At 44.5% G+C, this 14461-nt stretch overlaps 1 protein-coding gene across 1 annotated transcript in view; it reads left to right on the top strand.

Moving 5' to 3' along the window:
* The window catches only part of Kiaa1549l (KIAA1549 like), a 338970-nt gene that overhangs the window by 266797 nt on the left and 57712 nt on the right, over positions 1 to 14461 (top strand). Inside the window, exons 13-15 of the mRNA XM_045156985.1 lie at positions 1134 to 1258; positions 7832 to 8013; positions 11887 to 12104. Of these exons, the coding sequence (XP_045012920.1) occupies positions 1134 to 1258; positions 7832 to 8013; positions 11887 to 12104 (525 nt within the window). The remainder of the gene's footprint in view (positions 1 to 1133; positions 1259 to 7831; positions 8014 to 11886; positions 12105 to 14461) is intronic.

Here is a 14461-nt window from a genome sequence, read left to right as displayed (position 1 = left end):
AAAACAATGACTTGATAATAATTGATTTGCTTCCATTTTAAGAAGTTTTTTTATAAATATTTATTTTATTTAAGAGACAGATGGAGAGAAAGAGAATATGGGCATACCAGGGCCTCTTGCCACTGCGAATGAACTCCAGACACATGTGCTACTTTGTGCATTTGGCTTTACATGGGTATTAGTGAATCAAACTGCTTCCCCACTGCTGGGATTACAAACACATGCCACCATGTTCAACCTTCTCATGTGAGTTCTGGGAATTAAAGTCAGATCCATATAGTTTGCAAGCAAGCACTTTACCGACTTACCAACCTTGGGCTTTTTGCTAAGTCCATCCACGGACTGACATGCTCTGAAGCTTGAGGGAGAGCTAACCTCTAAGCAGTGAGAGCCTACTTTACCACAGAATTCCAGAGCGCCCACCCTGAGCAAAGGAATGAAGGCCCTATGGCTTTCCTGAATCTAAAGTTGTTGTCACAAACAGTGAGAGTATTCTGGGAGCTGAATGACTTGTCACTGCCCAGCTTTGCCCTGAACACCACTCTTCACCTCTGTAGAGAAAGTGCACAAAAACTTTCCTGAAGGAATAGTGCAAATTGGTGGCTCAAAATGTAAGCAGTTATTGTTACCACAGTTAAAGTGTGTGTGTGTGTGTGTGTGTGTGTGTGTGTAAGAGAGAGAGATTGAGAGACTGACAAGAGTGAAGACGTCATGGTGGGAGACTTATTCTTTAGTAGTTGTCAAGGTCTGTGTCATGGTGAGAACAGCCAGTGAGAAGGGTGTTTTATGCATGTCTGGAGATGTCCATGTGACTCCAACACTCAGCATCCAGTGCTATGTGTTGAAGGGAGGGCATGCTACACAGTGTCACCATAGTCACCAGGAGTTAATGAACCAGATGGGACTGAGGGCTGCACTCATTGAACTTGTCTGCAGAGCCCTGCAGAACAACCAGCCGCCTCATGGTGAAGTCGTGTGGGGAGTTTTCATCTTCTTTTCCTGTGGTGTGTCCTCTTCACTGGTAAAACTGGGATGAAAGGCTGCAGACGTATACTACAATTAAGTGACCTTGAGAGGAAGCTGTTCTGCTTGAAACTTACTGTCTATCCTGTTGCTATGGTTACCTCCAGTAGGTCACCCAGTGAGAATGGCTCTGTCATCAGCAACGAATCAGGGAAGCCCAGCTCAGGGAGGCACTCACCCCAGAACGGAATGGCACAGCAGAAAGTGACAAAGGAAGAGGCAAGGAAGAGAAATGGTGAGAACCAAGTACCTCCCCAGCCCCTCCCACTTGAGATCACGCAGGCATGCGCTTGCACATCCAGTGTGCACAGTTACACATCCAGTGTGCACGCAAATGCATGTATAGTGTGCATGCGCTTGCACATTCAGTGTGCACAAAGTTACACATCCAGTATGCATGCACTTACACATGCAGTGTGTACACACACATCCAGGGGGCATGCACTTACACATCCAATGTGCTGACTCTCTACTCTGTCCACAAGGGCCAGGAATCTGCTGTGAACCTCTTGGGTGATTGAGCACTTTGCCCCTCTCTGAATTTTTCTGTCCCATCTCCTCTGCCCTTTCTCTGCAGAGTAAACTGAGTTTTCTAATTCTTGGGTGAATTGGACAGAATTTGTAGCACAAGATCCACAGAGTACACTTATCTCTGAAATTGCTGCCCATCTTGAAGTTTCCCTCTAATTTCTTTCTTTTTTATTCTTCCTGAGATAGGGTCTCACTCTAGCCCAGACTGATCTGGAACTCACTCTGTAGTCCCAGGCTGGCTTCGAACTCACAGAGATCCTCCTACCTCTGCCTCCCAAGTGCTGTTATTAAAGGCATGTGCCACCATGCCCAGCTCCTTCAAGTTCTTACTCATATCCCTTCATTAGTTTCAGGGGCTCATTGTATACAAGTGAATCCAAATTTGGAGGCCAGACAGGATTTGGGAAGCCTTGTCAAGACTCAAGCTGGGTTTTTTTTGTTTGTTTGTTTGTTTTTTGAGGTAGGGTCTCTCACTCTAGCCCCTGGCTGACCTGGAATTCACTATGTAGTCTCAGGGTGGCCTTGAACTCACAGTGATCCTCCTACCTCTGCCTCCCCCACCCCCCAAGTGCTGGGATTAAAGGCTGTGCCACCACACCCAGCCTGTTTGTTTGTTTGCTTAAGAGCCCCATGAATGGATGCCGGGTTTAGGCAGTCTAGTCCTGATGTCAGGTTCTAGAGTCAGGATTTCTAGAAAAGGCCAATCTTCCCAGAAATCTTACCTCTCTAGGAAGGGTGTAGAAGGTCTCTCTAAGTGGCAGAGATCAGGAATGGCCAGACCCTTTCTGATGTTTCTGTTCTCTCGTAAAGTATAGTAATCTAGATTTTGTTCAACAGGCCCAAAGACAACTCCCATATTTAGCCAAGAGAAAACTGTTCACTTTAGGGTCCTATCAGCCCTGAACTGCCTGCCTCATTATGACAATGGATTTGTATTATGGAGAAAATATGGTTCTTGTTTCCCTGCCTATCTATTATATGAAGCACTTGTTTATCTTTTTAATTTTATTTATTTATTTATTTATTTATTTAAAGTAAAAAGAAAGAATGGGAGTACGGGGCCTCTTGTGAAGGAACTCCAGATGCATGTGCCACTTTGGAAGCACTCATTTAAGCTGTCATGACTGGTTCTTGAATTTTCCTGTGTGTGTGCTTAGAGATCAAGACTGTGCTTTCCACATCAGAATTAGCGTGTGACTTCTTGGATTCTCCTGCCTGAGGCTACCAGAAATCTTGCTTTCAGCTCTCTATCTAGGAAATGCAGAAGAAATGTTTGAAAATCATAACACTAGAACTCTGGAACGAGGGACTTCGGTTTTAGTAATTTTCCCAGGCAGGATGCTATGAGACATGGGTGGGGGGTGATGGCAGAGACAAAGAATGACCAGGAAACCCATAGGGGAACATTGTTTTTAACTAAGTACAGTTGGCCCTCATACCAAAGGGTTCTAACACCTCGGAATCCACCAACTGTGGATTGGAGGAATCATGAAAGAATTGTGTCTCTACTGAACATATACATAACTTTTTGTCATCATTTCATAAACAATACAATATATTTACATTGTATTATGTATTATCAGTCACCTTGAGATAATTTAAAAGGTGTATGAGAGGATGTAATGCAGGTCACATGCAAATGCTTGGCCATTTTAGGTGGGAGACATGGCAATGGTAGCTGGAGACATCCCTGAGGATGCTGACAAATGTCTGTATGGTAGTACCCTATAACGAAGCGAGATGAGCCCTCCCAGCTCTGCCTCCAACCTCTCCCTTCCTCCTGATGTCTCTCCGTAATATACTTCTGGAGTTTATAAGTCAAGTCAAGTCAAAGACCACCCACTCCCAGTGATGCCCCACTCATCCATTCAGGAGTCAAAAGACCCAGAATAATTGAGTGCATGTCTTTCTCCAGCCTTTTGACTATGCATATGAAACAGAACACACACACACACACACACACACACACACACACACACACACACACCTTTGTGCTTTGTCCTCTGACTTTGTTTCCTTTTATAAAATGGGATCAATAGGCATATTGTTCTCTGCCCTTTTCCTTATTTAAAAATGTGAGAAGTACAGTCTTCTGTCAGTCAATAGACATTTACAGAATAATGCCTTTTCTATTCACTTGCGCTAAATCCATGGAGAAGGAAGGAGCCTGCAAGTTCCTGACCCCATTACTACCCACAGCCAGTGATACTGGCCAGCTCCAAGTGTCCCTGCTGACCTTCACCATACCTGTGTCTGTCCTTGCTATTACCTCCTTCTTCTATTTTGGTCACTTTGACTAACAGATGGGGGTATAAATAAAATGCAATTACTGCATCATGAGGAGGTTTGTATTTGTTTTGTTAGGAAGTTATCCTTCCCTGCCTTCAAGTTTGCTTTGCCACACTGAATTTTTAATTCACTGAATTTTTAAATTTAATTTACATTGGCAAATCTTCAGGATTGGTCACTTCTGTTTAACCACAGGTTTCTGTTCAGTGAAATTTAGATATGATATTTTCATTTAGAAATGATAGAACCAAAGCACTTTTAAGTATAACTTAACAGATGGGGAAGTTCATCAGACATTAGAATTCTAAATCAACCTCTTATGAAACCCACATTTATTATTGAATGATTCCTTTTTCATCTTAAAAGCATATAAGAGTTAACCAGTCAGATCATTAAGATCAATAAGAGTTTACCAATAAGATCATTAAGATAAGTGATTGCATTGGGAGATGAGCAAGAGGAAGGCAGGAAATATCATGGTATGAAATCACCTTGCAGGTCTTGAGTGGGAATTGTGTGAATGTGGCCTCTGACGCTAGATGATCCATTCTATGGGTGTGGGATATTCAAATACTGCTGCCTTGTGGTCTTGTGTCTGATCTAGAGGCGAGGGTGACTAAGGTTAATTAATAAATGTTAATGAGCCAGGCTCCATTTGAAAGCTGTTCCTGCTTCCCACCAGGCTTGTTGCATTGGCAGCTTCTAATAATCTTGCTCATTTCTGAAAAGAAGAACTTTTAAAGGAAGGGACACTATCAATGGTGATATGACAGGCCCAGGAGATAGATGTTTGAACTCTTAAGCCAAACTCAATATCACCTTTGGGAAAGGTATTTAAGATTACAACATAAAATTATATGTACATATATTTTTCCCTGAATAGTTAAACATTTATTTTAAAAATTAATATATTAGAAATCATTTAGGAACAATCAATCTTCCTAAAACCAGAATCCTGGAATCTAAGCAGACCTTGTGAGACTGGGAAAGAAGAAGAATTTGAACATTTCAAGGGTGAATTACTACTTTTCTTGTCAAAGGTCTTGAGAAGAGGTCTGAGATTAAGAGGGAAAGGAAGGTTTGTCTGTGAGGTTAGCTCAAAAATGGTGTCAGTTTTTATTCTTTCTTTGCTTTGCCAATGAAGTGGACTTGCTTTTCTTATGTTTATTTGACAAATGAAACTTGTATATATTCATAAGATCAGGTATGATTTTTATATCCTGCATGCATGTGGAATGACCAATCTTGGTAATTGGCAGATGGAGTTAAACAGCAAAGGGCTGTAATGCTACTTGTAAATTATCCTTGAGCTTCGAGAACCCACAGAGTCAGAAGTGTTCATGTGATGTGTTTCCCTTTGGAAAAGATCACCCATTGAGGGTGCTGGTGGACTGTATATATTAGGAAAGGGGACAAGAGTGGGAGCTATGCAGTGGGAGTTTGCTTAGAAGGCATATAGTGAGGCTGGAGAGATGGCTTAGCAGTTAAACCCTTGCCTGTGAAGCCTAAGGACCCAGGTTCGAGGCTTGTTTCCCCAGGACCCATGTAGCCAGATGCACAAGGGGGCGCACACGTCTGGAGTTCGTTTGCAGTGGCTGGTGGCTCTGGCGTGCCCATTCTCTCTCTCTCTCTCTCTCTCTCTCTCTCTCTCTCTCTCTCTCTCTCTGCCTCTTTCTCTCTACCTGTCACTCTCAAATAAATAAATAAAAATAAACAAAAAAATTTTAAGAAGGTATATAGTTAGTTATTGCCAAGTAGTAAATTACTCATACACCTAAGTGTTATAGTTACTTTCTCGTTGCTGGGACAAAGCACCCAACCAAAAGAAGCTCGTGTAAGGAAAGGATTTATTTTGCCTTAACACCTCTGGGGGAAGCTCATGATGGCAGGTGAAAGAATGGCATGAGCAGCAGCTGGACATCACCTCGGGTGGACGTAGCTGGTGGGCAACAACAGTAGGAAAGTGAGTCAACTGGAACTGGCAAGCCAGGGCTAATAAACCCCCAAGTCCACCCCAGCAACACACCTCCCCCAGGAAGACTCCACCATCTGGGAGCCAGACATTCCACACACATGTGTTTTGGGGGGGGGACACCTGATTCAACCCACTACCTCTAGCAACCTAAAATTGCATCTACATCTCTCATAATATCTACAACTCAGGAACCTAGAAGTGACTTTGCTCGGTTGCTTCATCTCGATGTCTGTCATAAGGTCACAGTCGTGTTGGCCTGATCTATAATCACCTAATGTCTTGACTAAACCTTCAGATGGCTCACTCAGTGGCTGTTGGTGTGAGGCCTCAGTTCTTGCCACCATACCTTTGATTAGGGCTGCTGGAGTGTCCTGAGGACCTGACATGTGGTTTGCCAAGACTAACGACCCAAGACAGAGCCAGGTAGAAGCCATCATGGTTTCTTATGACCAACTCTGGGAAGGCAGCGCACCGACATTTCTGAAACTGTCATTTACATGAGTGTGAGGTAGTGAGAAAGGGGCTGGCTTCCATGCAAGGCTTTTGCAGTCATTGTCCAGGTGGGAGGTAATGCTGGAGGCCAGGCAGGGTATGCATAGCAAAACCCCTCTCTGAAAATGCATGTGTGCATGCAGTGATGATTCTGACAGACTTTTCCTCTGTCATCGGTTGTTTGAATGGCCTGGTATCTGCAAACCAGTTCATGAGCTTAAAAAAAAATCCAATTATAACCCCTTGTCAGACTGCAAGGCGTTGTACATAGTAAAATAACAACTTACTTGGTTTAATTTGACAGATCTTCTGTGATCATAAGTGACAGAATGATCTAAACTACATGTTTCTCAATTTAAATAACATCCTAGTCTCTTGAGCAGGCAGGAGGGAAGATGAGTGCACGTCTGTTACATTTATGTTTTATATAACACCTGTTTTGCTTTTGAACTGTCTACTAGTTCAGCCGCTTAAATAGGCTTAATTTATCTCTTGCCAAGACCTGCTCAATAAGCTGTCATTCCTATACCGACTTCCTAAGAATACACTTTAAGAACAGGTGGGCCAATGAGATGCTGCTGGCCCTGGACCTGCTTCTTTCGCCTTAGTTAGGGGAGCACAGAGCCAACTGGTGTCGTTCAGCCATTGTAGCAGAATGATGTGTCAGATGGGAGAATGAATTTAACATAGTGTAGGTGACAGTCAGTCCATTTAAATAGACGACTTGTCCACAGCTTTAAGCTGGCTTTGCTGGTGGTTATTTCTAAGCTTTTTGTTTTGGTTTGTTCTAGACAAGCGAAAGAAAATGAAACCCAAGTTCACTGGAGAAGCAGCCTTCAGAAAGAAAAAAATCTAACCACAGCAATGAGTGTGGCTGGTTGACTTATGAAAACTTGTCACCTTAATATTGGTAGCTTTGGCAACAAAGATTGAACCAAATGCTGTTAGTCTGGTGACATCCAGACTTTACAATTACTTGCAGAGTTTGGTCAAATTCACCTTTCCCATTTCCACAGAGAACATATTTACTATTATTTATTTTTATTTATTTGCAAACAGACAGGGAGAGAGAGAGAGAATGATAATAGGCACACCAGAGTGTCTGCAATTGAACTCCAGACACACACACCACCTTGTGTATCTGCCTCTACATGGGTACCAGAGAATCGAACCCAAGGCCATCAGGCTCTGCAAGCAAGTGCCTCTAACCTCTGAGCCATTCCTCCAGCCCCTGTTTATATTTTCAAATGTGTTCTGTCACAGTCTTGAAAGACTGGCTCTTACTGTTTATACTCAAGCCTTGAAAAAAAAATCTGCCCTACCCTTTGATGACTCCACATCTGGATAAATAGTATAAATCTCAAATTTAAATGAAAACCAAGGACAGCAACAAGCCATTAGCCGAGCCAGACGCTGTTGTATCTGAGGGGATTTAGAGTAATGTCCTTAGGCAGCGAGCCACACTTCCCAACCCCGCAGCTCTGCACATCATAAACCCACGTGTTTGTGTCTGGGCTTCAGTGGCAGCGAGTGAAGAAGAGGAGGGAGCCGGTCTCTTTGGCAGCTCCGGCAAGGCCGCGGCAGATCCCTTCGACTCGTCCTCTGGGTCGGTGCAGCTCATCGCCGTCAAGCCCTCGGCGCTGCCCGCGGCGCACCCTGCCTCCGACAGGAGCCACGAACCTTCCACGGTCCTCAATGGGGAGGTGAGTGCTTGTGGCCCAGCCTGCTCACGGTCCAGCGGGGCCGCAGGGATTTGGATTCAGGAGTGACCACCCTGCATGCAGGATAAGGCTGCTGTCCAGGCATACCTCTGCCTGAGCCAGGCCTCAGTGGGATGACTCCGTAAAGTCACCAAGCAAGATTATTCAGGGCATTTTCCACTTTCAGCCCAGAGGGAGGACTCAGGGTTATAGCTCAGTGGTAGAGTTCTTGCCTAGTATGCGCAAGACCCTGGATTCAGTTTTCAGTGCTGAAAAAAAAAAAAAAAAAGCAAGTTCAGAGGAAATATTATTAGCACTTGTGGTTATGAAGACAAGCATTAGAAGGTCTCCTTCCCCAACACTTCACATGGATAGCCTGAGGTCTTTGCCATCTTCCACTAGTTAGACTATCCACAGAAAGGTAAATTGAGGGGAAAGAGAAAAAGCATACTCTCATGTGGACAAGGAAGTAGCCTGCCGTAGTCTTTGAAATAGTATTTATTCCTTTGAGCAAATTTGAAACAACTCACTTGCTGCTTTTTGAGTAATATCAGCAGGCATCATGATGTTAATTACCTTTCCCTTGAATCCAAAAAATCTGTAATATATGTCAGAGTGCTGATTTTTAATCAAAGAAAATTCAAGATACTAGATAGATGCCAGATGAATGATTAGTAGGTGGGAAACAGGAGCGATATCTCACAGGAAGAAAAAGAAGTCAGGTTTAAACTGTCATTCCTCAGTTTTCTGCCAGAGTCATCCATTAGCTAAAAATGTTTCATGAACCTTTACATACCTGCATATGGATGCTTCTCAGTGACACATATGTGTGCACACATGTACACATACACATTTTTTTCGGAGGGGAGGTTTCAAGGTACGGTCTCACTCTAGCCCAAGCTGACCTGGAATTTACTATGTAGTCTCAGAGTGGCTTCAAATTGATAGCGATCCACCTACCTCTGCCTCCCGAGTGCTGGGATTAAATGTGTGCGCCACCATGCCCGGCCACATGGTTGTTTTTTTTTTTTTTAAATAGACTTTTTTCATTTTTTAAAATTTATTTGAGAAACAGAGAGAGAGAATGGGCACATCAGGACCTCTGGCCACTGCAAACAAACTCCAAATGCATGTGCCATCATGTGTATATGGTTCACATGGGATCTGGGGAACTGAACCTGGGTCCTTAGGCTTTGCAAACAAGTGCCTTAACCACTAAGCCATCTCTCCGGCCCCTTATGCCTATGTTTTGGAAAGTAGACTTTTCTGTTATGATCTGTAGCAGGTGAGAAATTTCTCAAGCTGTGAAGCTTCTTTCCCGTCATACCTCAAGGAACATGCCACCACCCTGGTCTGTATAACCAGACGTCACAAGTCCTCAGCAAACTGATTTCCTTCTAATGCTTGGGACAGTGTTGTGTGAGCCTACTTCAGAAAGTTCCCTTGGTTGCTAGGCAAAAAGACCGAGCTAGCCAAAAAGATGTGATGGGTTAAGAACTATTAAAAATAGTCCATTAGGGGCTGGAGAGATGGCTTAGCGGTTAAGCGCTTGCCTGTGAAGCCTAAGGACCCCGGTTCGAGGCTCGGTTCCCCAGGTCCCACGTTAGCCAGATGCACAAGGGGGCGCACGCGTCTGGAGTTCGTTTGCAGAGGCTGGAAGCCCTGGCGTGCCCATTCTCTCTCTCCCTCTATCTGTCTTTCTCTCTGTGTCTGTTGCCCTCAAATAAATAAATAAATTTAAAAAAAAATAGTCCATTAGGATCCTCTGTGCTTGTTGAAGCAACCTGCTGAGAGCCCAACACTAAAGTAGACTTAAAACCCACCCACCATGGCTCAGGGAGTTTAGCAGATGAGGGGATGGAAAACATGTAAGAGCCACAGAGTGGAAGGGAATGTCCAGAGGCATCCGCCCGCCCTTAAAATGACTAACTGACGCTCTCACATCTCATAACCCACAACCCTGGGGGAGAATACTCGCGAACCCACTGGGGAGGGCCCTTAGCAGAACGGGGACGGGGAGGATGGAAATGATGGTACCAACATATGGTATATCCACACAACTTTCTACGTAGTAGTAGTAAATATAGCCAGTTAGGTCCTTACAGAACACTTCCATTCCAACTGATGGTCACATTTACTCAAGGCCACAGTGAAGATGACTGTGACAACCATGGTGTTCAGGTGCTCTCATTCAGGGTCCAGTACTCCTTCCCTGTCTTATTGTGGCCCATGGGTGAGAAATGGTTTTGTCCTTAAAGAAGATGGCCACACAATTCATGCTACCAGGGTTTGAATTATAGCTCTTTCCCTTCCTGTCTGTGCCACTTAGGCAAGTTAACTGATTCCTCTGTGCCTGGGCATCTCTGTTCACAAAATGGGTCAAGGAACTTAAATCGCTTAGAACAATACCTGGCACACATCATGTGCTCTATTATTATTATTGTTTCATCAATAAGGAAAAAGTAACTGGCCATGTCTTTCCTTTCCCTGAATTCTGTAGTGTGACAAGATTGCTGTCCTGTCAAAACCAACCATAGGGCTGGAGGGATGGCTTAGTGGTTAAGGCATTTGCCTGCAAAGCCAAAGGACCCAGGTTCAATTCCTCAGGACCCACATAAGCCAGATGCACAAGGTAGCGCATGTGTCTGGAGTTTGCAGTGGCTGGAGGCCCTGGCACACCCATTCTCTCTTTCTCTCTCTCTCTAATAAATAAATAAACTTAAAAAAAAAAACAACCACAAGCACCAAGTCTTTCCTCAGACGCAGTTCTGCCCCCACACAGCAGCCTCTGAGATTGACGCTAATGCACTGATAACTGCCTTTGATGAGAACCTGCTATCTAGTTCTGGTCCCACATAATGGCCCCATGCTCGGATCTTTTTGTCCCAGCTTAATGATACGATCGTCATGGAGACAGACTCCAAATATGGGACAAATCCCTTCTCCTGGAGGCGCATCACCGTGTCACACAAGGAGAACACATGGGCATTTTCCCTGTCCAGAAATGGATTATTGCTACATTTGGGTAGCTGAAGAGATGGATCTTGCTGGCATTGAGGTTGTAAGAGGGCCCTGACCTGTTCACTGTCGTCTGCTGCCTTGTGGAACTTGACGAACACGGCTTTGTGCTTTTGTTTTTGTTTTTTTTTTTTCTTATGGGTGGCTGGTTTCAAGCCATAAATTTCTCCTTTAGGGAATTTTTTTTCAAAGAAAACAAAATAATACCATAGGAAGTTCAGAGATGTAGGTATAACCTCTGCATCATGTGTCATTTATGAAACACAGTCATCAGCTTATATCTATCACAGGTCAGAGCGACATTAACCAGGTTGCTCTCTGATATTTTATTGAGCTCTTTGTTTGCTTTTTTTTTTTTCAGTGTTGGTAACTGAACCCCAGGGTCTCCTGAAAGCTAGGCAGTTCTACCACTGAGCTACACCCCAGCCCTTACTCCTTCCTGAAGTATCAGGCAGACGTTACCTGTAGAATAAAACCAGGGGAGGACCATGGGATTGTCAGGACTACAGCTAGACTCTAGTTGGCCTGACTGGTCAGAGGCCCTCCATTCTGAGGAACCACAGGGTGTGAGCAGAGTGGGAACCAAAGGGCTAAGAGTCTTAGTGAAGGGTGTGGAGTAAGAGTTCACAGCAGAGTTGGGACAGACTTGGAGGCCAGAAAGCTTGGGTGACTTGGTGAGTGCCAGCCTCCACACTGTATGTGGTCAGGTGTTGGAAGGGGTCACAGGTGGGTCATGTAGCTGGTTCAGAAGACCAGAGGTGAAGTGTAGGCGTTCTTTTCCTTGAAAGCATCCCTACGACCCATGTTGCGAAAGGCCATGCTGGGTCGGGTGTGAATCTGAGGCCGTCTCTCTCCCAGGTGAACAAGGCTCTGAAGCAGAAGTCAGACATCGAGCACTACCGGAACAAGCTGCGCCTCAAAGCCAAGAGGAAGGGGTACTACGACTTCCCGCCAGTGGAGACAAGCAGAGGCCTGACTGAGAGAAAAAAGATGTATGAGAAATCCCCGAAGGAAATGGAGCACGTTTTGGACCCAGACCCAGAACTGTGTGCACCTTTTGCAGAGTCTAAAAACAGGTGCGAGCTCCACGGGATATTTGTTGGGTCCCTAAATCACACGTGGGATGAGCCAGGGCGCACCTGTTCCCCTGAGCTGGTGTTTTGCCTGAGGCTGCTAATCTGGGCCCCACAAACATGTGCTCCATAAAGCGTCTAAAAGAGTGAAATTGAATCCATTAAAAAAAGAAAAAAAGAAAAAAAAAAACAACACTGGGACAAACAACCATAATTGCCCTGTGTGCCTTAACGACATTTTCAAATTGTAACCGTTTTAGTGCTGGCTGAAGTATAATTATCACCTACCTAGTAAAGCGACTTCCAGATCAAGGGACATTGTATTTTTCAATTACGCTGGTCGCGCTTGTATAAGAAAGCAGATTTTATGCCTCCTGTTTTCATGCATTCCCAATCAGTACCATGTCACACCCGCCACTCGGTACCCCATGCCACTTCACCTCATTCGCTCATAGGTTTGTTCTGTTGGTCAACATTTATGGTCACCTGAAGTATGTAAGAACCAGTGAAGATGTTGCACGCTGCCATGGCCACGTGTGCTGATTCACAATCATTCCTTCGACATTTCCTGGTGGACAACACAGGCTGCTCTTAGGGTCTGGGGAGAGGCAAAGCTACCCCCTACCAAAAGTGTGAATCATAGATACAGTGAACTGCTGGAACAATCTCACAGGGGAGGGGGGCTGGCCTACTGAGGCAGAGGTAGGGCCAGGAGGTTTGATTTCTATCTCAGTCTGTTCTGTAATTCCGTAGCAAGATACCTAAAGCTGAGCAAATTAGAATGAACAGAAATGAATTTTCTTGTCCCTCTGGAGGTTGGGAAGTCCCAAGATCTGGTAAAGGCTTTTTTTTTGCTGCATAGTCACATGCTAGAGGGTAGAAGGACAAAGAGAGCAAGAGGGGCTGAGCTCACCCTTTATAATGACCCCTTGCCTTGAGTCCTTATGACCTTATTACCTACCAATAGGTCCTGCTTCCCAAGCTAACACTTCCAAAATAGCAGCCCATGAATTCTGGAGAAGGAAAAACCTTCAACATGGCTGCCTTCCCCGCTCTGTTGCTAACCTAGAGCAGAGTGAGACCCACACCAGGCAGAGATACAGGTTACCAGAGTCAGCCATGTCTACATGCAGCATTTGCAAACTTGGAAGATATGATTGAGATATTTTAGGACAGAATACTCCTTTGTCACTTTTTCTCAGCACTATGATGCCTTTTGGATCATTCAAGTGGTCACTGCCATCTGAAAAGAGAAACTTCTCTAATAAAAAGTGAGAGTAGCATTAATATATGGTATGAACATTAAGTAAAGTGCTTACAGGGCAGTTTGGTGAGCATAATATATGCCAATAATATAGCCAGATAAGAGCAGGTGTTACACTCCCAAAGCTCATGACCACCCCCACCATGGGCTTTTTATTAGGGTTTCAGTACCAGTCATGTATTCCCTCCCACAAAGCAGGCCTCCAGTCCAGTTAAAGAGCAGTTGGTTTCCCCCATAATAGACATGCCACTATTGTACTGTTCAGTCATTTGGCCTGGCTGGCCAAACTTAAGGCTTGCAGTGTCCACTGTTTTCACTGCTGATGACTTCTGTCTCCCATAGGACTGCATACAGTGTAGCTTTTTCCAGATTTCAGTCAGCTGGTCTACAGGGTGGAGATTTTCAGCTCAGCTCCAGCTTGATTCCTCAGTGACCTTGTAGTCCAGACATGTGGACCAATAGGGTCTTACCATATATCTCTGGTGGGAAAAATCAATAAACTTGGCAATGGCCTTATAATGTTTTTGGGGCATCAGGAACCTCCCTGATCAACAACTCACTGAAAGGTATCCCATCCCTGGCACTAAAAGTTTTCTAGTAACAATGTATGGCTTCTGGTTGTGTCATTATATGGTGAAGAGTTTTTATGAACAAAATTTCTCCTGGTCTCTATGTCTAGGCTGCCCATCCTAGGTCCACAGCAGATCCTAAAAGTCCTGAATGCCTAAAGTCACTGTTATGTGTAATTAACCCTTAGTCAATGTCGGTTGAAGAAGTAAAGCACTAAAAGTCATTGAAATTTTTTTTTTCAACAGTTAGGGGGAAAAGATGACTAGTCCCCAAATGGATGAGCTAGGGTTAGGAATGGAGATAGGATCCATGAGAGATGGGGTGGGGAGGAAGGTAACGGAAAAGGAGAGGGAGCTTGGAGCTTGGGGGCGCGGCTCTTGACCCAGTTGTCTGCTCTTTCACTGTTGTCACAGGTTAAAGTTGACTAACAACTGCTGAGCAAGCACAATCCCCAGACACTCTGGTCTCAGTCACCCAGCTGGGACAGGGTACAAGAAAGAAATCATCGCCTGGTCCCCAGGTGCAT

This window comes from Jaculus jaculus, chromosome 8, assembly GCF_020740685.1.
Source record: "Jaculus jaculus isolate mJacJac1 chromosome 8, mJacJac1.mat.Y.cur, whole genome shotgun sequence".
NCBI lineage: Eukaryota > Metazoa > Chordata > Mammalia > Rodentia > Dipodidae > Jaculus > Jaculus jaculus.
Note: the sequence above shows the minus strand (reverse complement) of the source record. Positions and strands in the feature narration are given on the sequence as shown.